At 38.2% G+C, this 27,393-nt stretch overlaps 1 protein-coding gene across 5 annotated transcripts in view; it reads right to left on the reverse strand.

Annotated features, from left to right (window-relative positions):
* The window catches only part of AKAP10 (A-kinase anchoring protein 10), a 112,163-nt gene that overhangs the window by 17,725 nt on the left and 67,045 nt on the right, over positions 1-27,393 (reverse strand). For all 5 annotated transcript variants that reach the window (XM_036278311.1, XM_036278310.1, XM_036278313.1 and 2 more), the window contains 3 exons: positions 26,472-26,616; positions 14,430-14,603; positions 2,105-2,214 (listed from right to left, as the gene is read on the reverse strand). In XM_036278311.1, coding sequence (XP_036134204.1) covers positions 2,105-2,214; positions 14,430-14,603; positions 26,472-26,616 — 429 coding nt within the window. The remainder of the gene's footprint in view (positions 1-2,104; positions 2,215-14,429; positions 14,604-26,471; positions 26,617-27,393) is intronic.

Genomic DNA, 27,393 nt, shown 5'->3' on the forward strand with positions numbered 1-27,393 from the left:
AAGGAAGTGCTTTGCTAAACTGGGTATGTGTAACAGTGAAAAACTGAAAACAACTTACTCAATATCGAAATGACCAAAAGGTGGCAGAACACATTTTGTCACAGTTATAAGCTATAATTAATATTATATATAGAAACTACAGCAGTGTTAAAATGAGGGAAATTTATATAGGCTAACAGAAAAATCTATAAAACTCACCAAAATGAAAGCACAAAATACAGAATACAGTGTAATATCAGGTATATAAAAATAAGCAAACAAAAAAGATACACCATAACATAGCAATGAACAGGAAGAAGAGAAAATAGGCATTGGTGTGTGATCGAAGAGGACATTAGTCTTATCAATACATTCCATTTTTTATGAGATAAACATATTTGTAATTAAAAGTTAGTTAGAAGAAAAACAAATTTAATAATGTCTATATGTTATCTCCTTTCAGGCAAAGTGGATCTTATTTTAGAGATATGCTTCCTAATAGTCATCACTTCATATATAGGTTCACTATACCAACTGATACAAATCTGTTTGCCTTGAGAAACATTTCAGGAAGATGCTAAAATCATAAAATTAAAACAAACACTGGAAACTAGCGTTAAAGATGGAGAGAAATCATCTCTACTTCTGACCCATTTTATAAATTAGGAAAAAGAAAGAGAGAGAACTCATGGACAACACTAGTGGTTGTGGGGGTCAACAGGTAGAGGTGGAAGAGGGCATAGAGGGGATAAATGGTGATGGGAAAAAAATTAAAAATGCAATTCACAAAACAAAAAAATTATTATAATTTAAACACAAAAACACATACAGCAGTAAAACTTCTTGCAATTGATACTTTCTTAAGCAAGGTTTAAAATAAATGAACCAACCATTCCTTAAGAAAAAATACCATCTTTGGAAATTAACTCATTTAGGCTTATTGTCCACCATTTCCTAAAAGAAGAAATACAGATTACTATAACACTGACATAGCTGAAGTGTGCTTTCGAAAAACAATGCAGTCAAACCACTGTTCATCTATTTCCAGGTACTTTCAGACTCCTTGGCCTCCCAACTGTCCTGTTACTTTCAGATAAAAGCAATTAAACATGGTGAAATTCCTTTTATATGGCACTGCTGGGACTGGAGTCGGGTGGAATAATCATGCCTTTACACAGGTCTGTGTGTTAATCAACTATCTTTAGGGAAGAGGAAGTGATTTTATGATTTGATCTGTGGTAAAGTTTAGTAAGTGGTATATCCTATGAATCACTGTCTTTTTGTAATAGGATACAACAACCAACCAACTTACTTCGTAAATACGAAAGAATAATTTAATTCAATTTTCCAAGCATTAGTTTTATAGTCCATATAAATGATATCGGCATCTTTGTATTTTACTTTTTGGTTACTCCTCACCTGATGATATTTTTCCATTGATTTTTTTTTTTTTTTTTTGAGACAGTGGAAGGGAGGGAAGGAGAGAGACATTGATGTGAGAGAGTCACATAAATTAGTTGCCTCCTGCATGCCCCGACTGGGGCTGAGGATTGAACCTGCAACCCAGGTGCATGCCCTTGACCAGGAATTGAACCCGCAACCCTTTGGTAGGTGGGCTGATATTCTAACCGCTGAGCAAAACCATCCAGGGCTGTACTTTACTTTTATTTTTGCTTTTAAGACAGGAACTTTGAAATCACTAACATATAAATCAAATAAAATATGGAATAGCCCTACTATACAAACATGACACCATCAATCTCGTATATGGCAATGAAATAATGATGGTAATATTTGTGGAGTGCTTACTAGTTACCAGGCCATGTTTTAAAGGCTTTTCTGTTATCTCATTTAATCCCCTCAACAACCCAATGAAATAGTAATATTATCCTCATTTTATAGATGAGAAACTGAGACACAAAGAGGTGAAGCAGCCTGCCAGTGAGTGGCTGAGGCAAGATTAAAACCTGGGAAGTCATTCCTGAGCCTACACTCTTCACCATGTTCTACTGCACACTGTATGTAAAAGTTCTGGACATGCAATAATAGATAAAAATGGATTAATGTACAAAAATGTGCGAAATTTACTATATTTGATAAAATTCTAGATATGTGCCATGCTTACCCTGCATATGTCCGTTGATATAAAGATTCTGGATCCAGACTGGCAGCATCCACAATTATTGCTTCATCAAAATTTTTCAGAATTTTAACACTAGCTTTTTTCACATTGGACTACAACAGAAATTGTAAAATTAGTGGTATATTATTTAGGAATCAAATCACTCCTGGGTTTGGAATGTAATAGATTTGCATAAAATCTTCAGTGTTTGAAATACATGCAATTTTAACTCAACCCCATCATTACTGAGATGCTTAACAACAATGATTCTGTAACGTAACATCAATATATAACCACAGGAGGAAAGCACAATATTAAAATGTACAACATATGCATATACATGACAAATCTGCTTTTCTTAAGTTCCCACAAATGTGCTGTCTTAACAGCATTATGTTTCCAAGTGTGCAAAACTCCCATCCATCCATGCACATTTGTTTTGACTAATAAATGTAAAGGCAAACTTTTACAAGATATACCAGAATGCTTTTGATTCTCAGTGAGGCCATGTGACAAAAGAAAAGCAGGAGAAAACTTTCTAAAATGACCAGTTGAATAAGTGTAGAAAATTCCCCTCCACCATTCTATCTTTACCCATACATAAAAAAATAAGTCAAAATTGATTATTTCTAGGAAATACAGAGCCATGAGATGACCCCAAAATTCCACTTCAAAAATTCAATTACAGACTCACACTTATGCAAAATGACTTATATACAAGATTATTCACTGCAGCACTGTTTAAAATGAAAGACAGAACATCAAAAATGGCGGTGGAGTGAATGGAAGCTGCACAGACTGTCTCCCAGAACCAAGCTGGAGTTACAACTAAAATAGGGGCAGGTCCTCGGGAAGAAGCAACAGAGGGGCAGCTTGTGAGTACCACATAACCAGGGACATTGACTCAATCCTGGTAGGACTGCAGAGGCGCAAGAGGGGGGCTGGGAGCCCACGGACAGCAGCGGCCTTGGCTGTGAGCAGCGCCCTTGGGGTTACATTCCCAAGCGGCTCCACAGCGTGGAGCAAGGACAGACCCTAAAATAGCCACAGCCACTCACCTTGGGCTCCGGCAGAGGGAGGGCGGACTGGACTGAAACTGTGTGGGGACACTTGGGATTTGGAGGGCGCTCAGAGTTTTTGTTGAGTTGCAGCCACCCAGGATAGCCATCTTACTCCTTCCCAGGGCTCTGGGAAGAGGCGGAGGCCCCTCCCTCGGAGATTCAACCCCACCGAGATGGGCCAAATAAATGCAAACTGAAGATCATTATCAACCAGCAACTGACCCACCCTTGGGAAATCCTTAGCTGAGCACCTGAGGGAGTTTTTCATTCAAATGAGATTCCAAGGCTCTTCAAGTAACCGGGATTAATAGCCTCTAGGCAAAAAGCTAGGGGATAACTGAACCATTCCTGGGCTTGCAACTCTGTCCAGGAAAGTAAGACTTGACAGTGGTGCTTAACGTGGGTCCTCCCACGCTCATCCAAACCCAGGAGAGGGAGCCACAAATAGGAGAACACTAATACCCACAGGGAAAATTTGGCAGGCTCCAAAGCCCACTGTAATAGCCAAAATGGTGAGACAAAAAAACAAATGCAAATGAAAGAACAAGAGACCTCTACGGAAGATGAGATAAATGAGAAGCAGTCAAGCAGGCTGACAGAGCTAGAATTCAGAGCCATGATCTTGAGGAAGCTCAACAGCATGAGTAAGAACATCAACACCATGACTAAAGACATAGAAATGTTAAAAATCAACCAACTGAAAATTAAAAACCACCAAGAAGAAATGAAGAATGACATAGCAGAAATAAAGAACATATGGGAAGCTGTAAACAGCAAAGTAGAGAAAGCTGAGGACCAGATCAGTGAATTAGAAGACAGTGTAGAAAAAAATCAAACAACCAGAAAAACAAAAGAAAAAAAAAAAAACAATTAAAAAACAGGAAGACAGCATAAGAGAACTGTGGGACAACTGGAAACATAATAATATTTGCATCATAGAAGTACCCAAAGAAGAAGAAAATGAGCAAGGGTTAGAGAATATATTTGAAGAAACAGTGACAGGAAACTTCCCTAATTTGATGAAGAAAGAAGGCATTCAAGTTCAAGAAGCACAGAGGGCCCCAAGTAAGAAGAACCCAAACAGGTCCACACAAAGACACATAGTAATTAAAATGCCAAAAATTAAAGACAAAGAGAGAATCCTAAAAGCAGCAAGAGATAAGCAACAGGTTACCTACAAAGGAAACCCCAAGAGGCTCTCAGCTGACTTCTCACAAGAAACACTACAGGCCAGAAGGGAATGGCTTGAGGTAATCAAGGTTATGAAAAACAAGGATCTGAATCCAAAACTACTCTACCCAGAAAGGCTATCATTCAAAATAGAAAGTCAAATAAAGAGCTTCCCAGACAAAAACAGTCTATAGGAATACATTAGCACCAAACCAGCACTGCAAAAATGTTAAAAGGACTGCTGTAATTAGTAGAAAAAACAGGAAGAAAAATAGAACCACACTAAACAAAAAATGGCAATAAATAAGTACATATCAATAATCACCTTAAATGTAAATGGATTGAATGCTCCAATAAAAAGACACAGAGTAGCTGACTGGATAAGAAAGCATGACTAATCCATATGTTGATTACAAGAGACCCACCTTACAACAAAAGACTCACATAGATTAAAAGTGAAGGGATGGAAAAAAATCTTCCAAGCAAACGAAAAGGAAAACGAGCTGGGGTAGCAATACTCATATCTGATAAAATAGATTTCAAAATGAAGGGCATAAATAGAGACAAAGAAGGCCACTACATAATATGGAAAGGATCTATCCAACAATAAGATATAACCTTGATAAACATATATGCACCCAATGCACCAAAATATATTAAAAATCTTCTGGAGGACTTAGAAGGAGAACTCAACAGCAATACAATCATAGTAGGGGACTTCAACATCCCGATGACATCACTGGATAGATCCTCTATACAAAAAATTAGCAAAGAAACAGAGACTCTAAATGAAGCACTAGATCAAATGGATTTAATAGATATCTACAGAGAATTACACCCCAAAACTACAGATTCATTCTTCTCAAGTGCACATGAGACATTCTCAAAGATAGACCACATGTTAGGGCACAAACTAAGTCTCTACATGTTCAAGAAGACTGAAATCATATCAAGCATCTTCTCAGATCATAATGGCATGCAACTAAAAATCAATTGCAACAAGAACATGCAAAGACATTTGAACACATGGAAGCTAAATAGCATGCTATTAAATAATGAATGCATTACCGAGGAGATCAAGGAAGAAATTAAAAACTTCCTGGAAACCAATGAAAATGAAGATACAACACAAAATCTACGGGATGCAGCGAAAGCAGTTATGAGAGGGACGTTCATAGCAATACAGGCCTACCTCAAGAAACAAGAAAAATTTCTAATAGACTATCTAACCTCACAACTTAAAGAACTAGAAAGCAAACAAAAAGGAAATCCCAGAGCAAGTAGAAGGAAGGGAATAGCAAAGATCAGAGCAGAAATAAATGACATAGAGACCAAAAAAATAATTCAAAGGATCAATGAAACAAAGAGCTGGTTTTTCAAAACGATAAACAAGATTGACGGACCCTTAGCTAGACTCACCAAGAAAAAAAGAGAGAGAACCCAAATACACAAAATCAGAAATGAAAGAGAAGTAACAACTGACACCACAGAAATACAAAGGATTGTTAACAAATATTATGGCAAAAAATTGGACAATCTAAGCGAAATGGACAAATTCCTAAAAACACAGTCTCCCAAAATGGACCGCGAAGAGATAGGAAACTTGAACAGACCAATAACAATTAAGAAAATTTAATATGTAATCAAGACTCTCCCAGCAAACAAGAGCCCAGGCCCAGATGGCTTCATGGGGGAGTTTTACCGAACATTCAAAGAATAACTAACACCCATTCTCCTCAAACTATTTCAAAAAATTCAAGAAGAAGGAAGACTTCCAAACTCGTTTTATGAGGCCAGCACAATTCTAATTCCAAAACCAGATAAAGACACTAAAAACAAAGAAAACTACAGGCCAATATCCCTGATGAACATAGACGCCAAAATCCTGAACAAAATACTAGCAAATCGGATCCAGGAATACATCAAAAAAGTTATTCACCATGACCAAGTGGGACTCATCCCAGGGATGCTAGGCTGGCACAATATTCGCAAATCAATAAATGTGATACACCACATAAACAAAATGAAGAATAAAAACCACATGACCATATCAGATGCTGAAAAAGCACTCGACAAAATCCAGCATCTATTTCTGAGAAAAATGCTTAGCAATGTGGGAATAGAGAGATCATATCTTGACATAATAAAGGCCATATGAAAGATCTACAGCCAACATCATACTCAATGGGTAAAAACTAAAAGCATTTCCCTTAAGAACAGGAACAAGATAGGGATGCCCACTTTCGCCACTCTTATTTAACATAGTACTGGAAGTCTTAGCCACAGCAATCAGACATGAAGGAAAAATAAAAGGGATCCATAATGTAAAGGAGGAAGTGAACTGTCTTTATTTGCAGATGACATGATATTATACATAGAAAACCCTAAAGACTCCATCAAAAATCTACTAGAGTTAATAAATGAATTTGAAAAAGTAGCAGGATACAAAATTAATGTCAAGAAATCGATGATATTCTTATATACCAATGATGAACTCACAGAAACAGAAACTAAAAAAACGATCCCATTTACCATTGTGGCAAAAAAATTAAGATATCCAGAAATAAACTTAACCAAAGAAGTAAAAGACCTATTTGCAGAAAACTACAGGACATTGCAAAAAGAAATAGAGAAAGATATAGAAAAGTAGAAGCACATACCTTGTTCATGGATTGGAAGAATTGGCATCATTAAAATGTCCATATTATCCAAAGAAATCTATAGATTCAATGCACTCCCCATCAAAATACCAACGATATATTTCACAGAACTAAAACATATACTTCAAAAGTTCATATAAAACCAAAAAAGACCCCGAATAGCCACAGCAATCTTGAAAAAGGAGAAAGCAGGTGGGATCACAATACCAGATATCAGGTTATACTACAAAGCTACTGTAATCAAAACAGCCTGGTACTGGCACAAGAACAGACATATAGAACAGTGGAACAGAACAGAGAACCTGGATATTGACCCAAGACAATATGCTCAATTTATATTTGACAAAGGTAGCAAGAGCATACAATCGAGTAAAGTCAGCTTCTTTAATAAATGGTGTTGGGAAAATTGGGCAGCTACATGCAAAAAAATGAAACCAGTCCATCAACTTACACCATACACAAGAATAAACTCTAAATGGACAAAAGATTTAAATGTGACTTGTGAATCCATAAAAATCCTAGAAAAAAATGTAGACAGCAAAACATCATACGCAGCAGAATTTTCACTGATACATCACCTAAGGCAACAGAAACAAAGGAGAAAATGAACATATGGGACTACATCAAACTCAAAAGCTTCTGCACAGCAAAAGAAACAACCATCAAAATGGAAAGGAAACCCACTCTATGGGAGAGCATCACTACCAATGATACATCAGATAAGGGGTTAATTTCCAAAATATATAGAGTACTCATAGAAGTAGACAAAAGGAAGACAAAGAATCCAACTAAAAAATGGGCAGAGGAGCTGAATAGACACCTCTCCAAACAGGACATACAAATGGCCAACAGACATATGAAGAAATGCTCAACATCACTAATCATCAGAGATACAAATTAAAACAACAATGAGGTATCACCTCACACCTGTCAGAATGGCTGCCATCAACAAATCATTAAACAAGTGTTAGCGAGGGTGTGGAGAAAAGGGGACTCTAGTACACTGCTGGTGGCAATGCAGACTGGTGCAGCCGCTATGGAAAACACTATGGTGTTACCTCAAAAGATTAAAAATTGAATTGCCATTTGACCCAGTGATCCTACTTCTAGGAATATGCTCTAAGAAGCCTGAAACACCAATCAGAAAGAATATATTTACCCACATGTTCACAGCAGCACTATTTACAATGGCTAAGATGTGGAAACAGCCCAAGTGTCCATCAGTAGACGTATAAATAAAAAAGCTGTGGTACATGTACACAATGGAGTACTATGCAGGTGTAAGAAAGAAAGATCTCTTATCCTTTGAGACGACATCCTAAGCGAAATAAGCCAAGCAGAAAAAGACAAATACCACATGATCTCACTTATTTGTGGAATATAATGAACATAACAGTCTGAGGAATAGGGTTGACCCAGAGACGTGGAAGTAGGGTTCAGACTGACAACCCTTGGAAGATGGGGTCATAAGGGGTAGGGAGGAGATAAACCACAGAACTTATATGTATGTACGCATAACCAATGGACACGGACAACAAAACCAGGGAAGGGGTGGGGGTGGGGAATGGGGAAGAGGGTGTCTATGGGGTGAAAAAGGAGAAACATCTGTAACATAAATAAAACAATGTTTAAAAAAATAAAATAAAATAAAAGACAGAAACAGAATTTAGATCCATGACTAAGGTATAGATCAAATTAATTAAACATTACTTATAGAACATCCTTTGGGGTGAAGGTGAGGAAAGAGCTCTCTTTTTGTAGCCAGAAGGGCACATAATTAAAAAGAAAGAGGCATCAGAATAAAGAAGAAGGAACACTTCTATGAGGCCACTGTTACTAACAGTCCAAAATGAGACATCACAAGGAAACTACAGACCAATCTCTCTTGAGTGTAGATCAAACTCCTCTATAAAATACTAGCAAACCAAATCTAGAAACATACAAAAATAATTATATACCACAACCAAGTGAGATTTATTCCAGAAATGTACGGTTGGTTTAATATCTGGTAATCAATTAATGTAGTACCCTGTTATCAAGAGTAAAAACAGCCCTGGCCAGTTTGGCTCAGCGGTTAGAGCGTCGGCCTGCGGTCCGGAGAGACCCGGGTTCGGTTCCCGCTAAGGGCACATACCTCGGTTGCAGTTTGTCCCCGGTCCTGGTTGGTCGTGCGGGTGGCAGCCACTCGATGTGTCCCTTCACGTCGATGTTTCTCTCTCTCTCTCCCTTCCTCTCTCTCCCTCCCACTCTATCTGTACAAAAAATGGAAAAATATCCTCGAGTGAGGATAAAAAAAAAAAAAAAAAAAAAAGAGTAAAAACAAAAAGCCTGCATAATCATCTCAACTGATAAAGAGAATTTGACAAAACCCAACACACTTTCTTGATTAGAAACATTCAACAAATTACAAATAGTAGAAAACTTCCTCAACTTCATAAATCCACAGCTAACATCTTACTAAATGATGAAAAATTTAAAGCTTTCCCCCTGAGATCAGAAACAACACAAACATGCCTACTTTCACCATTTCTATTCAGCACTACTGGAAGTTCTAGCCAGAGCAATTAGATAAGAAGAGAGAATAATATGCATCCAAAGTGGATAGAAAGAAAACTTCTTATTTGCAAATGACATGACTGTGTATATAGAAAATCCTAAATAATTCATAAAAAAAACTATTAGAGTGAAAATGAATTTAGTAAAGTTGAAGGTATATCAAACACAAAAAGCAGTTCTATTTCTATGTATTATCAATGAATTAAAAATGAGATAATTTTATATAATCAATGTCTCATAATGGTTTTAGACAAAGAAGCTATGTAAGGTTTGCTCTCCCAGACCTCAAAAAAAAAAATAAATAAAAATAAAATAAAAAAGGAATAAACATCAAAAACATTTTTGGAAATGAAGAATGTGATACAATTAACAAAAGAAGTAATAGCGCCCTGGCCAGTTTGGCTCAGCTGTTAGAGCATCAGCCTGCAGACCAGAGAGTCCCGGGTTCAGTTTCCTCTAAGGGCATGTACTTCGGTTGCAGTTTGTCCCCAGCCCCAGTTGGGGTCATGTGGGTGGCAACCATTCTATGTGTCTCTCTCACGTCGATGTTCCTCTCTCTCTCTCTTTCTCTCTCTCTTTCTCCTGTTCTATCTGAAGATAAGTGCAAAAATGTCCTTGGGTGAGGATAAAAAAAATAAAAAAAAATAAAGAAGTAATAGCTTGAGGGAAAGTTTTAAGAAAAATATTTACAAATTCAGGGAAAACAACATAAGCACAAAAACTGAACTGCAAAACTTTAATTGCCTGGCCCTGATTAACTCCCAGAAGAAAGTTTTCAGTAAGAACCCTCTCAGTGATAAGCAACCGACAAATATAACCACAACTTAATGTTACTCAGGGTCTCAATATAAAACAAGCAAGCAAGCAAACAAACTTTAGAGTATTTAAAGTTGAAAAAGTAGGCAGATATAATATAGTCTAGAAATAAACAGCATGTTAACTTAAAAAAAACAACAATTCTGCTGGGTGAAAAAGGTGAAGGAATTAAGAAGTACAAATTGGTAGTCAAAAAATAGTCATGGTTGAAATAACTTCTATGTTGTACACCTAAAACTAATATAATATTGAATATAAACTGTAATTGAAAAAAATAAAAAGCAACTCTATTTGTAACAGCATCAAAAAGAAAATAATACTTAAGAATAAACTGATCCAAAAAGGTGTATGACTTGTACACTGAAAACTAACAAATATTATTGAAATTAAAGACAGCTTAAATTAGAAGAATGGCATTCCATGTTCATGGACTGAAAGATGTACTATTGTTAAGATGACAATACTCCCAAAGCAATCTACAGATTCAGTGTAATCCTGATCAAAATGGAAAAGCTGATCCTAAAATTTATATTTGGAATTGCAAGGAACCCAGAATAGCCAAAACAATCTTGCAAAAGATAAAAACAAAGTTGGAAGACAAATACTTCCTGATTTAAAAACTTATAAAGCTGTAATAATCAAAACAATGCAGTACTGACACAGAATAGACATATAGAGTAAAAGTGAGAGTCCAGAAATACACCCATACACCTGCAGTCAAATGATTTTTAACAAGGATACTAAGACCATTCAATAGTGAAAGAACAGATTTTTTTCAATAATCGAAGGTGGGACATCTGGATATCCACATGCAAAAGAATAAAGTTGGACCCTACCTCACATAATATGCAAAACTAACTGAAAATGGATCAAAGGCCTAAAACAGAAGAAAACATAAGTGGCCAAAGGAAGTGACTGCTAATGGGCACGAGGTTTCCATTTGGGATGATGAAAACGTCTGGAACCAGATAGCAGTGATGACTGCATAACACTTTTAAATATACAAAATGTCACTGAATTGTACACTGTATAATGGTTAAGTTTATGTTAACTGAATTTTGCCTCAACTGCAAAAAAATTATGTGTACTTCTATATACTTACAATAAACAACCTGAATATAAAATTAAGAAAACAATTCTACTTATAATCGCATCAAAAGAATAAAATATTTAAAAATGAATTTTTTAAAAATACAAAAGTTACACTTGAAAACTACAAAATATTATTGAAATTAAAAAGATGTGAGTAAATGAAAATACATCCCATAATCATGCACCAGAAGATTTAATATTAAGATGGCAATACCCCCAAATTCATCTATGGAGTCAATGCACTCTCGATCAAATCCTAACTGGCTTCTTCAGAGAAACTGACAAGCTGATCCTAAAATTCAAATGGAAACTCAAGAGACTCCAAATAGTCAAAACAATCTTGAAAAAGAAGAACCAAGTCAGAGAACTTTTACTTCCTGATTTCCAAAATTATTACAAAGCAACAATAATCAAGGCAGAGTTAAACAGTTATCCTATGTATATACATAAGAGAAATGAAAATATCCATCCACACAAAAAACATGTACAGTAGCATTTTCATAATAGCCAAAGGAAGAAAGAACCCAAATGTCCATCAAATGATGGATAAACAGCCCTGGCCAGTTTGGCTCAGCGGTTAGAGCGTCAGCCTGCGGTCCGGAGAGACCCGGGTTCGGTTCCCGCTAAGGGCACGTACTTCGGTTGCAGTTTGTCCCCGGCCCTGGTTGGTCGTGCGGGTGGCAGCCACTCGATGTGTCCCTTCACGTCGATGTTTCTCTCTCTCTCTCCCTTCCTCTCTCTCCCTCCCACTCTATCTGTACAAAAAAAATGGAAAAATATCCTCGGGTGAGGATAAAAAAAAAAAATTAAAAAAAAAAAATGATGGATAAACAAAATGTGGTATGGACTATTATTTAGCAATAAGGAATAAAGTTCTGTTATATACTAAACAAGAATGAACTTTCAAAATATTATGCTAAGAAAAAAAAATCATCTAAGTAAAAGAAGCTAGTCATAAAAGACCGTATGTCATATGATTCCATTTATATGAAATATCCAGAATAAGCAAATCAGTAGAGACGGAGAGCAGATTAGCAGTAGCCTGGAGGAATGGAAGATTTGGAGGGTGACAGTTAAAGGATACAGGATTTCTTTCTTGGGTGAAACAAAATGCTCCTAAATGAATTGTGGTGACAGTTAAGCAACTCTATGAATATACTAAACACCACTGAATCATACAATGTAAATGGGTGAATTGTATGGTATGTGAATTATATCTCAATAAATCTGCAACAAAAAGAAAGAAAAAATAATACAATTATAAAATAACAAGAAATGGTATCACTAACCTATGCCATCAACAGTTGGATAGCAGCCACCCTGGCAGGGGAGGCTAGGGGATACAAGAGAGTTTCTGACATACTGATAAAGTCCTGTTTCTTGATCTGGATGCTGGTAACATGGGTAAGTTCTGTTTATGAAAAGTCTTCAAGCTGTATATAGTTAGTTATGATAATGCTGAGTTTTCTGTATGTATACTATACTTCAACCAAAAGTGTAAAAATATAGTAGTACCTAGACCTTTATTTATTTATTGGTTAATCCTCATCTGAGGATATTTTTCAATTGATTTTTAGATAGAATAGTAGGGAGGGAGGGAGGGAGGGAGAGAGAGGGAGAGAAGAGGAGAGGGAGAGAGAGAGACTTTGAAGTTTGAGAGACACATGGATTGGTTGTCTCTTGGGCAACCTCGGCCAAGGCAGAGATCGAACCTGCAACCCAGGTACATGCCCTTGACAGGGAATCAAACCCACAACCCTCTGGTTAGCGGATGATGCTCTAACCACTTGGCTAACTGGCCAGGGCTGCACCTAGACCTTTAAAGTGCCTAAAAACTCCAAACATTCCAGTATACACACACACACACACACACACACACACACACACAGAAAACAACACAAAATAGCAACCACATCCAGCAGGTTAGCGCCTATGTAACCTTAGAGGAGGAAAATGTATCAAGAAGAGCCTTGTTGATGGCAATAAAATAGTACTTAAGAAAATTTGTCCAAGGCCCAGTGTCAAAATCCAAAGTATTATTTATTTATTTGTCAACAGTAATGAGAAACTAATTATGCTATATTATTAAACTTACAGTGAAGGACACCAGACAGGAATATAGTTCTGGCTCTACCACTTACTGTGTGACTTTCATAAAATCAATTAACATCTTTTTAAAAGAAATCCTCACCCGAGGATATTTTTCTATTTATCATCAAATAGAGTGGGAGGGAGGGATAGGGAGGGAGAGAGAGAGAAACACTGATGTGAGAGACATATCAACTGGTTGCCTCCTGTACGACCCGACCAGGGCTTGGGACAAACCGCAACTGAGGTACGTGCCCTTGACCGGAATTGAACCTGAGACTCACTGGTCCACAGGCCAACCCTCTAACTGCTGAGCCAAACCGGCCAGGGCTCAATTAACTTCTTAATACTTCCTTAGATGTCCTCTCTTGAGGATAACCCACTTCATGTGATGTGGGGGAGAATCAGTTTGATATATGAAAGCACTCCAAACCCAAAAAAGATTAGGAAGTGTACAATAGTACTATAGTTCAAATGAAATCAAGAGCTCTTCAGTGAAATACAGTTAACAGTTCTCTCAATTACTCTACAAAATAGCACCCCAAATATAGTTACTAAAATTTCCCAAACCACTGCACAAAGAGCTCTTCAGTGGCTATAAATTTATATCATATGATGTGATTATTAAATTTATATCATATGATGTGATTATTAAAAGCAACAGCTAATGTTAAGCAGCAAAACGGGCCGAGTGAAAACAGCAGGATACCTTACAATATAATATACATAAATACTTTGACTAAAATATGTAGTAAGTAGGCTAATTTTATTTCGCCTTTGTTTCTTCGACAACTTAAAACTCACAAATGGGATCTGTTACTGTTATGTAAAGAAAAGGATTTGTACACCTTTCTTTCTAATGGCAAAGGCAAACCCGGTTAATACCTGAGAGGCTGAGCTGTCAGAACCACCTTGGTGAGAGTCGTCAGGGGCACCAACAGAGCCATGAGCGGTCAGTGAGACATTCCCTCCCAGAAATTCATCCCCTCGAACTGAATGGATGAGATCATTCAAATATTTATAATAAAGATTGCTGGACAGAAAGCCAGGCAAAAACACCTGAAAGAGAAGACAAGCATTATTTTAAAGCTGAATTCAAATCCAACTAAAACTTTATTTTAAACCAAATTTTACAAATGATTTTACTTCTTTTTATGCTCCAAGTAATACCCCTTTATACAGTTTACACTGTAACTAAAATTACAACATATACAATTTATAGGTTCCCGCCTCCCCCCAAAAAATCTCTTGCCATGAAACTATTACATACATTTGATATTTGGACTTCTCAGTGACCAGAAAATACGGATTAGATATATATTTAAATAAGATTTTTTTGGTTTGTTATAAATATTAAAATCTTTATGCATATATTGATTTTTACTTTTGAACTGATTTCCTTATGATAAATGACTAGCAGTGTGATTACTGAGTTTAATAGTATGAACAATTTAGGTTTCATATACATGGGCAATTTACTCTTCAGAAGGATGCTGTCAATTTGTTTCATTAGCAAAACATCTGCTTTCTTTCTTTCCTTTTATTTTTTTATCCTCACCTGAGGACATTTTTTCCATTTTTTGTTCAGATAAAGTGGGAAGGAAAGAGAGGAAGAGAGAGAGAGAGAAACATCGACATGAAAGTGAGACATTGAGTGGCTGCCACCCGCACAACCCAACCAGGGCCGGGGACAAACTGCAACTGAAGTACGTGCCCTGAGGGGGAACCGAACTGGGGTCTCTCTGGACCGCAGGCCGACACTCCAACCGCTGAGCCAAACTGGCCAGGGCTGGTTTCTTTCTTCTTTTTTTTTTTTTATCCTCACCCGAGGATATTTTTTTGTACAGATATAGAGTGGGTGGGAGAGAGAGGAAGGGAGAGAGAGAGATTAACATCGACGTGAAGGGACACATCGAGTGGCTGCCACCCGCACGACCAACCAGGGCCGGGGACAAACTGCAACCGAAGTACGTGCCCTTAGCGGGAACTGAACCCGGGTCTCTCCAGACCGCAGGCCGACGCTCTAACCGCTGAGCCAAACCGGCCAGGGCTACTTTCTTTTTTAAATAGACTTTTTAGAGAGAAATATTGATTGGCTGCCTCCCACACACATCCCTACCCAGGATCGAACTCACAACAGGGCAATGCGCCCTGACTGGGAATTGAATCAGGGAACTTTTGGTGTATAGGATGACACTCAACCAGCAAGGACAAGGTATCTTTTTTCATCGCATCCCAAATTGGAGATTCTTTTTTAAAAAATTTTTTTTTATTGTTGACATTATTGTCCCCTATTTTCCCACCACATCCTCCTCTACCCAGCTCCCACCCCACACCAGACCTTCACCACACTATTGTCTGTGTCCTTGGACTATACATATATGTATAGAAGTTCACTGGTTAATTTCTTCCTGTCCCTGCTGATTTCTGTCAGTCTGTTTTTATGCACCCATGCCTCTAGACCTATGTTGTTCATCAGTTTATTTTGTTCATTAGATTCCACATATAAGTGAGATTACATGACATTTGTCTTTCTCTGACTGGCTTAATAATCTCCAGGTCCATCCACGCTGTCACAAAAGTTAAGATATCCTTCTTTTTTATGTCTGCCCTGTATTCCATTGTGTAAATGTTCCACAGCTTTTTTTTATCCACTCATCTATCTACTGATGGACACTTGGGCTGTTTCCAAAGCTTAGCTATTGTAAATAACACTGCTATAAAAATAGGACTGCATATATTCTTTCTGATGGGAGTTTTGGGATTTTTAGGATATATTCCCAGAAGTGGGATTGCTGGGTCAAATGGCAGTTCCATTTTTAACTTTTTTGAGGAGACTCCATACTGTTTTCCACAGCATTCCCACCAACAGTGTACTAGGGTACCCTTTTCTCCATATCCTCACAGGCACCTGTTTGTTGATTTCCATCTGATGATTAGTGATGTTGCACATCTTTTCATATGTCTGTTGGTCATCTGTAGGTCCTCATTGGAGAAGTGCCTATTCAGGTCCTTTGCTAATTTTTAAATTAGACAGTTTGCCTTTTGTTGAGTTGTATGAATTCTTTATATATTTTGGAAATTAACCCTTGATCAGATGTATTATTGGCGAATATGTTCATCCATACCATGGGTTCCCTTTTCATTTTGTTGATGGTTTCTTTTGCCATGCAGAAGCTTTTTAGTTTGATGAATTCCTTTTTATTTTTTTCCTTTCTCTTGCCCTAGGAGACGTATCAGTGAAAATTCTGCTATGTGAGATGCCTGAGATTTTACTGCCTATATTTTCTCCTAGGTCTAGTAATGATTTCATTTTGAGTTTGTTCTTGTGTATGGTGTAAGTCGGTGGTCATTTCATTTTTTTTTGTATGTATCTGTGCAATTTTCCCAACACTATTTACTGAATAGCCTGTCTTTACTCCATTGCATGCTCTTGCTTCATTTGTCAAAAAGTAATTGACCATAATGGCACGAGTCGATTTCGGGGTCTCTGTTCTGTTCCATTTATCTACATGCCTGTTCTTGTGCCAGTACCAGAATGTTTTGATTACAATGGCTTTGTAGTAAAGTGTAGTGTCTGTTATTGTGATCCTTCCTTTTTTTCTCAAGATTGCTGTGGCTATTCGGGGTCTTTTTGGGTTCCATATAAATTTTAGAAATATTTCTTCTAAATCTGTGAAATATGTCAATGCTATTTAAAAATATGTTTACTGATTTTTTTTTTTTTTTAAGAGAAGAGATAGACACATTAATGTGAGAGAGAAACATTGATCAGCTGCCTCCTGCATGTTCCTTACTGGGGATTGAGCCTACAACTTGGACATGGGCCCTGACCGGGAATTAAACTGGGACCTCTCATTCCATGGGATGATGCTCAATCCCCTGAACCACACCGGCCAGACTATGCCAATGCTATTTTAATAGTGATTGCACTGAACATGTAGATTGCTTTGGGTAGCACGAACATTTTAATGATGTTGATTCTTCCAATCCATGAACATAGTATATGATTCTACTACTTTGTATCTTCCTCTATTTCTTTTTCCAATGTCCTACAGTTTTCCAAGTACAGGTCTTTTCCCTCCTTGCTTATGTTTATTCCTAAGTTTCTTATTATTTTGTTGCAAAGATAAATGGGATTATTTTCACTTTCTTTCTGAGAGTTCGTTATTGGCTTATAAAAATGCCATTGATTTCTTGATGTTAATTTTGTATCCAGCTACTTTGCCAAATTCATTTATTAAATCTAGTAGTATTCTGGTAAAGTCTTTAGGTTTTTCCATGTACAGTATCATGTCATCTGTACATGACAGTTTTACTTCCTCCTTTCTAATCTGGACCCTTTTAGTTTTTCTTCTTATCTGATTACTGTGGCTAGGACTTCCAGTACTATGTTGAATAAGAGCGGTGAAAGCAGACATTCCTGTCTTGTTTGTCTCAAGGGAAATGCTTTATATTTTTGCCCATTGAGAATGATGCTGGCTATAGGTCTGTGATATACGGCATTTATTATGTTTAAGTATGACTCCACTCTGCTGAGTTTTATAAAAAATGGTGTGGTGCTGGCTGGTTGTTCAGTGGTTAGAGCGTCGGCCCATGGACCAAAGAGTCGAGGGTTTGATTCTCGTCAAGGGCACGTACCTCAGTTGCAGTTTGCCCCTGGTCGGGGTCATGCGGGAGGCAACCAGTCAATGTGTCTCTCTCACATCAATGTTTCTCTCTCTCTCTTTCTCTCCTCTCCCACTTTATCTGAAGATAAATAGAAAAATATCCTTGGGTGAGGATTAAAGAAAAATGGATGTGGATTTTGTTGAATGCTTTTACTGCATCTATTGATATGATCATGTGATTTTTATCCTTTATTTTGTTTATGTGGTGTATCACATTTATTGATTTGCAAATATTGTACCACCCTTGCATGCCAGGAATAAACCCCACCTGGTCATAATGTATGATTTTTATAAAGTATTGCTGGATTCGATTTGCTTATATTTGTTGAAGATTTTAGCATCTATATTCAACAAAGATACTGGCATGTAATTTTCTTTCTTTGTAGTGTCTTCATCTGGTTTTGGAATTAGGATAACGCTTGCTTTGTAAAAAGAGCTTGAAAGTCTTCCTTCCTCCAGAATCTCTGGAATAGTTTGAGGAGGGTAGGTGTTAGCTCCTCTTTGAATATCTGGTATAACTTGCTTGTGATGCCATCTGGTTGAGGACTTTTGTTTGATAAAAGTTTTTTGTTTTAATTACTGCTTCAATTTCATGAGTTCTTATATGCCTATTCAGGTTTTCTGATTTTTCCTGACTGAGTTTTGGTAGATAGTATGTTTCCAGGAATTTGTCCCTTTCACCTAGGTTTTCCATTTGGTTGGCATATAGTTGTTCATAGTTCTTTCTTACAATCTTTTGTATTTCTGTGGCATCAGTTATTACTTCACCTCACTTGTTACTGATTTTATTTATTTTATCTCTTTGTTTCTTGATGAGTCTGGCTAAAGGTTCATCAATCTTGTTTATGTTTTCAAAGAACCAGCTCAATCAATGGTTTCATTGATCTTTTGTATTGTTTTTTTAGTCTCTATGTCAATTAAAATTTTATTTTCTTTTTATTGGTTTTAGAGAGAGAGGTAGGGAGGAGAGACAGAAACATCGATGAGAGAGAACATCAATTGGCCACCTCCTGCATGCCTTCCACTGGGGATCGGGCCCACAACCTGGGCATGTGCCCTGACTGGGAATCGTACTGGCGACCTCTTGGTGCAGGGGTTGATGCTCAACCACTGAGCCATACCGGCCGGGCTAGTCTCTATGTCATTTTTTTCCATTCTGGTAATTATTTCCTTTCTCTACTTGCTCTGGACTTTTCTTGTCTTCTATAATTCTTTTAGTTGTAGGGTTAGTTTAATTGAGCTCTTTCGTGTTTCTTGAGGAAGGTCTGTAATGCTATGAACGTCCCTCTCAGGAGTGCTTCCATTGTTTCCCATAGATTTGGGGTTGTGTGTTCATTTTCATTTGATCCATGTAGTTTTACATTTCTTCCTTAATCTCATTTGTAATGCATTCTTTGTCGAATAACATGCCATTTAGACCCCATGTTTTTGAGTTTTGTTGTTGTTGTAGATTTCTAATTTTCATGCCGTTGCGGTCTGAGAAGATGCTTGATATAATTTCAATGTTCTTGAACTTGTAAAGACTCGTTTTGTGTTCTGACATGTGGTCTATGTGAATGTTCCATGTGCACTTGAGAAGAATGTGTATTCTGCAGCTTTGGGATGAAATGTTCTGTAGACATCAATAAAATCCATCTGATTTTTAGAAATGAATTTAAAAAAAACACAGTTTATTGAATTTTGTTACCCCCTTTGGGGGTAGAGATAGAAACTTCAGTGTGAGAGAGAAACATCAATCGGCTGCCTCCTGTAGGTCCACTACAGTATCAAGTCTGCAATCCTGGCATGTGTCCTTACTGGGAATTGAGCCAGAACCTTTCAGTCCATGGGATGAAGTCCACTGAGCCACACCTGCTGGGAAAAATCCATCTGATTTATTGTGTCGTTTAAGGTCGCTGTTTCCTTGTTGATTTTTTTTGTCTGGAAGGTGTACCTAGTGGTTAGTAAGGTGTTACAGTCCCCTACTGTGCCCCTGGCTGGTTTGGCTCAGTGGTTAGATCACTGGCTGGTGGATGGTAGGGTCATGGGTTTGATTTATGGTCAAAGGCACATACCTAGGTTGTGGTTTCAATTCCCAGTCCCAGTCTGGGTCATGCAGGAGGCAACTGATATGTCTCTCTCACGTTGATGTTTCTCTCTCTCTCCCCCTCCCACTCTGTCTAGAAATCAATGGAAAATATCCTCGAGTGAGGATTAACAATAAATAAAGTCCCCTACTATAAGTATATTGCTGTCGATCTCTCCTTTAAAGTCTTCCAATTTTTAAATATTTTGGTGTACCTATATTGGGTGCATATATGTTTACAAGGGTTATATCCTCTTATTGGATTGATCCCTGTAGTATTATGTAGTGATCTTCTTATCTCTTGTTATGGCCTTCATTTTGAAGTCTATTTTGTCAGATATGAGTACGGCTACTCCAGCTTTTATTTCGTTTCCATTTGCATGGAAAATTATTTTCCATCTGTTCATTTTTATCCTGTGTGAATCTTTTGTTCTGAGGTGGTTCTCTTTTAGACAGCACATATATGGATCATGTTTTCTTACCCATTTAGCTACCCTATATCTTTTGATTGGAGTATTTAATTCATTAACATAAGGTTATTATTGATAGGTACTTATTTATTGCCATTTTCATTCTTTTTAAAACAATTTTTTAAAAATGTTTTTATTGATTTTCTTTTTAGAGTGAAAGGAAGAGCAAGATAGAAACATAAATGTGATAAACAGCGATTGGCTGCCTCCTGAAAACCCTCACTAGGGATCAAGTCCACAACTCAGGCATGTGCCCTGACTAGGAATCGAACCCGACCTCTCAGTTCATGGGGCCATGTTCAATTTACTGAGCCACACCGGCTGGGCCATTTTCATTCTTTATACCTATATCTGTCTGTCTCTCTGTCATTTCTTTTTCTTACAAGAGTCCCTTTAGGATTTTTTTTTTAATCCTCACCCGAGGACATTTTTTGATATTTTGTTCAGATAGAGTTGGAGGAGGGAGAGAGAGAGAAACATCAACGTGAAAGGGACACATCGAGTGGTCGCCATCCGCACGACCAACCAGGGCTGGGGACAAACTGCAACCGAGGCACGTGCCCTCAGTGGGAACCGAATCTGGGTCTCTGGACCACAGGCCGACGCTCTAACTGCTGAGCCAAACCGGCCAGGGCCCTTTAGGATTTCTTTAAGTGCTGGTATGGTGGTAATAAACTCCTTTAGCCTTTTTAGTCTGGAAAAGCTCTTTTTATTTTTATCCTCACCCGAGGACATTTTTTTTTAAATATTTTGTTCAAATAGAGTGGGAGGGAGAGAGAAAAGAAGAGAGAGAGAACGACGTGAAACGGACATATTGAGTAGTTGCCACCCGCACAACCCAACCAGGGCCGGGGACACACTGCAACTGAGGTACATGCCCTTAGCGGGAACTGAACCCGGGTCTCTCGGGACCGCAGGCTGACGCTCTAACCGCTGAGCCAAACCAGCCAGGGCTGGAAAAGCTCTTTATTTCACCTTTTATTTATTTATTTTTTATCCTCACCTGAGGATATTTTTCCATTGATTAAAACATTTTTTTTCCTTATTGATTTTAGAGAGAGAAGAAGGGAGAAGAGAGACAGAAACATCGATGAGCGAGAACATCGATTGGCCATCTCTTGCATGCCCCCCACTGGGGATCAGGCCCACAACCTAGGCATGTGCCCTGGCCAGGAATTGAACCGGCAGACTCTTGGTGCATGGGTTGACGCTCAATCACTAGCCACAATGGCTGGGCTCCACTGATTTTTTTTTTTTAGTTAGAATGGAAGGGAAGGAGGGAGGGAGAGAGACAGAGAGAGAAAGAGAGAGAAACATCAATGTGAGAGAGACACATCGATTGGCTGCCTCTTGCACCACCCCAACTGGGGCCGGGGATCAAACCTGCAACCAAGGTATATGCCCTTGATCAAAAATGAATCCACAACTCTTTGGTCCAAGGGCTGATGCTCTAACCGCTGAGCAAAACTGGCCAGGGCTTCACCTTCAATTTTGAATGATAGCCTTGCTAGATAGAGTAGTCTTGGTTTCAGATACTTGCTTTTCATTACTTTGAATACTTCATGTCATTCTCTTCTGGCCTGTAGTGTTTCTGTTGAGAAATTAGTTGATAGCCTTATGGGAGGTCCCTTGTAGATAACTGACTCTCTCTCTTTCTGCCCATAAAATTCTATCTTTGTCTTTAACGTTTGTCATTTTAACTATGATGTGTCTTGTTGTGGTTCCCTCTGTGTTCATTTTGATTGGGACTCTCTGTGCTTCCTGAACTTGTATGACTTTTTCCTTCATGAGGCCAGGGAAGTTTTCTGCCAATATTTCTTCAAACAGGTTCTCTATCCCTTGCTTGCTTTCTTTTACCTCTGGTTAGACCCTATGAGGTAGATGTTGCTCTGTTTCATGTTGTCCCAGTTTCCTTACACTGCCCTCAGGCTTTTTAAGTATTGTTTTCTTTTTGCCACTCTAATTGAGTGATTTTTTTTCTACCTTGTCTTTTTTTTTTTTAATCCTTACCCAAAGATATTTTTTCATTTATCTTCAGATAGAGTGTGGGGTGGAGGGAGAGAAACATCAATGTGAGAGAGACACATTGATTGGTTACCTCCTGCATGACCCTGACCAGGAATGAACTGCAACTGAGGTAGGTGCCCTTGACTGAAATCAAACCTGCAACTCTTTGGTTCACAGACAAATGCTCTAACTGCTAAGCCAAACCAGCCAGGGTGCTACCTTGTCTCCTAACTTGCTGATTCGTCTTCAGTTTCTTCTAATCTAGTGTTGATTCCTCCCAGGGTATTCCTTATATCAGCTGTCTGTCTTCATTTTCCATTGGTTCTTATTCATGGTTTCTATATCTGTTTTCATGCTGATGTAGTTTCATTGAGTTCCTTATAGTTCTCACTAAGTTGCTTGAGCATTCTTATAACTATTACTTTGAACTCTGTATCTGATAAATTGCTTGCCTCTATTTCATTTAGCTCTTTTTTTCTGGAGATTCCTCCTGCTCTTTCATTTGGGGTGTTTCTTTGTTTCTCTATTTTTGCTGGTTTTTGTGTGTTTGTTTCTGTGTATCAGATAAGACTGCTATGCTTCTGGTGGTGTGGCCATCTTGTGGGACTCAGCGGTGTAGTCTCCTTAATCTTCTGTGCTGGATGCTCTAGGAATGACCTTTGTGTGGGTTATGTTGGCTCTCCTGTTGAATTTGGGTCTTGATTACTGTTGTCCCACCTTTGGGTGTGTGCTCAGCCCTCAGACTTGTTGACTGTGAGTCCCAACCCTGACCACGACCATGTTGTGGCAACTGTTACACAGGTGTTGACACAAGAAAACAAGACAAAAACAAATCAAATCACAAATATTAAAAAACAAACAAACAAGAAAAACCCAACCAGAATAATAAAAACAACAAAAAGACTAAAAGACATACAAACAAACAAAGAAACAAACAAAACACAAAGACTACTTACTGGAAGGCATGAGATCAAAAGAATTAAGAGGAGCCAAAAACAAAAAGAAGAAAATATAAAAGCAAAGAAAGTAAAGACTAGAAATAGAATAAGTATAAAAAATAAAAGGTAGAAGAAAATAAATAAAATAATACTTTTAAAGTAATCATGCTGAATAAAATATAGAATAGGAAAATAAAAAAATTAATTTAAAAATAGAAATAAAGAAGAGAATGAGAAAAAAAACTAAAATGAAATATAGCAATAAGAGAATGTGGAAAAAAATACAGAAGAGAAAGAAAAACCAAAACAAACAAACAAACAAACATAAAAAAATGATTAGATCTGCTATTTATGGAGCTCGCTGGATTTTGCCCAGATATTGTTGGATCTGACCCCTTGGTGTGTGGTTCCCAGGCCTCCTGGGCAGTTCTCTGGTGCAGGCCAACACTGTCCCTGCCTGGCCTTGGGCAACCTGACCGAAGTGCTGCAGGACAGATCCCCAAGCAGTCCGGTGGGTGGGGCCTCCCTAGCATAGAGGTTGTGTGTGCTTTGGGAGTTGCCCCTTGAATGTCCTTGTTCTGAGCTACTTCCCCTTCTCTAACTGAGCTAGGTTCTGTTGGGTATCCGGTCCCAGTCAAGATGGGTTAAACTGATCCACGTTGGGGATGGTGCTCACAGCTTGTAGGAGGGGCTGGTGGGCACTTCCTCTACTTCCAATACATCAGCTCTGTCTGGGTCACTGGCACCCTCTTATTGCCAACCCAAGCAGGAAGGGATTTTTAAAAAATCCAAAAACCCCCCTATTCCTGCTCAGCTCTCTGATCTTTCAGCACTGTAGCTCTTACTGGGTGGGGCTTCTGCCCAGGCTTCCACCAGGCCAGATATGAGTCCTCCTGTTACCAGGTCCAGGTGAACGGGTGCAAATTTCCAGCCCAGAGCTGATCTACAGCTAGGGGAAGAGGCACCTCCTCTTTGCTCCAGGTGGGGAGGATTGTGGCTCTTTTCCAGGGCACTCTGACTGGCCCTCATCCTGCTCTCTTCCGAAAGTTCTTCAGAGAATAATCGTCCCCTCAGGTTCATTTCTGGGTGATCTGTTCAGGTCTAGAGTTCTAGTGTGTGGCCCCTCCTGCAGACACTGATCACTGCAAGCTTCCCAGGCTGGTGTTGTAAATGAGCACTCACTTTCTGCCAGGGAGAGTGCAGTCTGAGCCCCCTGGTGGACCGAATCACCACTGATTTCCACTGTCCAATGCTGTGTGCTCCCCCTCCCTTCTTTGTTGTTCTGGTTTGGGGATCCCTGTGTGGGGCTGAGACCCCACAATCCCAGGGGGCAGAGCTGTGCTGCACAGCTGCACAAGTTGGCTCACCCACTCCATGTCTTCTCCAGTCCCCTTCTCCATGCTCCCTGCACTCATTATCTCAGATCAGCTATTTTTCAGCTGGTTTTTCAAGTTGAATGTTCTGCAGTTTAGCCACAAGTCTGTTCCAGTGCTGGGAGCAAGCAGACGGAACTTCCCTAGACTGCAGCCGTCTTTAAAAAGAAAGATATCTGTTTTGACACAGGCGTTCAAACACCAGGTTGTGCTTTTCAAGTCATTGTTAAATAAATGCCTAATAATACATAGATGTTTGTATTCACATTTAGAAATTATGAATGATGCTGAATAAATTCCCATGTTTATTATTGGCATTTGCTATTACCAACTTTCCTTCCTAGCACAACTGTAAATATTTATGTCTGTATTTAATATGTGCCTTCTTTGAAGACAGAGCTCTGGGAGGGCAGAAACCGTGTTTTTCTTGTTTTCCACTCTAATGCTTACAGCTAGGACAGACTTAAAGCACTGGGGAATAAATCATCTTTGACTTTTTTTCCATTTATCTACTTGATTCTTAAATTTAGTATAAATTCTTTACATACACATATTTGGTAAGAAATTTGTTTTAGATTTTGTTTTTCTCTGTATTTTAATTTTCTTTATTACTCAGAAAGTTTACATTCTTTATATAATACAGACCTGAAATGTTCCCTTTACCATCAGAAAGATTTTAATTTAAACATGAAATAATTATTATTCTGGGGCAACAGCTGATTCTCTGTTCAGTTTATATGATTTGATTTTTATATGTAAGTCTTCCCTATTCCTGGAATTCAGTTTTTATGTGGGTATTATACAACAGTGCTTACCTAACGCCTTCCACCTAGATACACATGACATATATAAGCAACATAACTTTACGAGCTTCTCCTGCGCTCTGTGCAATTTGTGGTAAAAGCTGTTGTAGTTCATTAGAAGAATAAATCATTCACAAATTCTAATACTTTATTGTTAATAAAGTACTAGTGATACCCTAATAAGTGATCATAATACTACACAAAACTAGTGCTCCAACACTGTTGAGGGAGACCGGAGAAACATTTGGATCATCCCTAAGCTAACTTTGCCTAATACTGCTATCTAATTAATAAGCACTTTATTTATAGATATCTTACCTCATTTTTATCCTCAAAATAACTTTATGATGTCTTACACTCATTTTACAGATGAGGAAAAAAATGTCATTAAAGAATTTCAGTAACTGCCTGAAGCTACTTAGCCTATAAAGGTTAAGATTAATATATACCAAGTCAGAATCAAAGACTCTGTTCTTAATAATTATGCTTCATTACTTAAACTTTCTACTGTCCTGTTACATTTGGTTTTTCTCATGCTCTATTTTCTGGGTTCCAACAGTAGAAACTTCTGATAGTTTAATACTTTGAAGTTCTTGGTTACCTTCTCCATGGTTGTCCAGGCCTGACGTAATGGAGTTGTAAAACAATTGGGGAGTGGACCACCTTCCCTGCAGATATTAGATTCAATTTCTAATCTTACAACATCATCAAATCCAAGAGGATGTGTGGCCTGCAGGGAGAAGTACCTATGATAGAAAGACAGTCAAAGTAAAACCAAATTCCACAGCAAATATAAGCAACCCCTGACACACATGCCAGAGAATCTTCTAAGAGGGCACTTGATTCGGCCTCCAGACCTAGTACTATAGAGCTGCACAGTAATGGTCTTGCTGCAAATTTATCCCTAGTCCTACAAAGATATCAGAGTCTACCTGCTACTGCCTATTTGCCTTCCATCGTACTTAGTTCTGTTTAAGATTTTCGAGGGCCAAGCTACAACCGAGGCAAAAAAATCAATCAATCACACATATTTAATGGAAACCTATTTTCTGTTCAGCACTTAGTAGAAAAAAATGGATTTAAGAGGATAAGACACTGTCATTTCCCCTAGAAACAGAGCAGAAAAAAATCCCTGCACAGGGTTCAGTGAAAACGCACCATCACAACTATGAAGCATTACATAATTTACATGTAGACATTCAAAAGATAATAGCACTGAGGGTGAAGTGGATGGATTTGATGTATTTGGGTAGAATAACAGGACTTGCTGATGATTTGGTATATAAAGGTAAAGGAGTAACCAAAGATCACTCAAAGATTTTTTTTCTTAGTCCTAACCCAAGGATATGTATTTATTGATTTTCAGAGAGGGAGAAAGAGATGGGGGGGGGGGAAGGATGGGGGAGAGAAAGAAAGAGAAGAGCCCTGGCCGATTTGGCTCAGCACTTGGAGTGTCGGCCCACGGTTCAGAGAGACCCAAGTTCGGTTCCCGTTAAGGGCACATACCTCAGTTGCAGTTTGTC

The sequence above is a fragment of the Molossus molossus genome, unplaced genomic scaffold (assembly GCF_014108415.1).
Source record: "Molossus molossus isolate mMolMol1 unplaced genomic scaffold, mMolMol1.p scaffold_m16_p_27, whole genome shotgun sequence".
In the NCBI taxonomy this organism is placed as follows: Eukaryota; Metazoa; Chordata; class Mammalia; order Chiroptera; family Molossidae; genus Molossus; species Molossus molossus.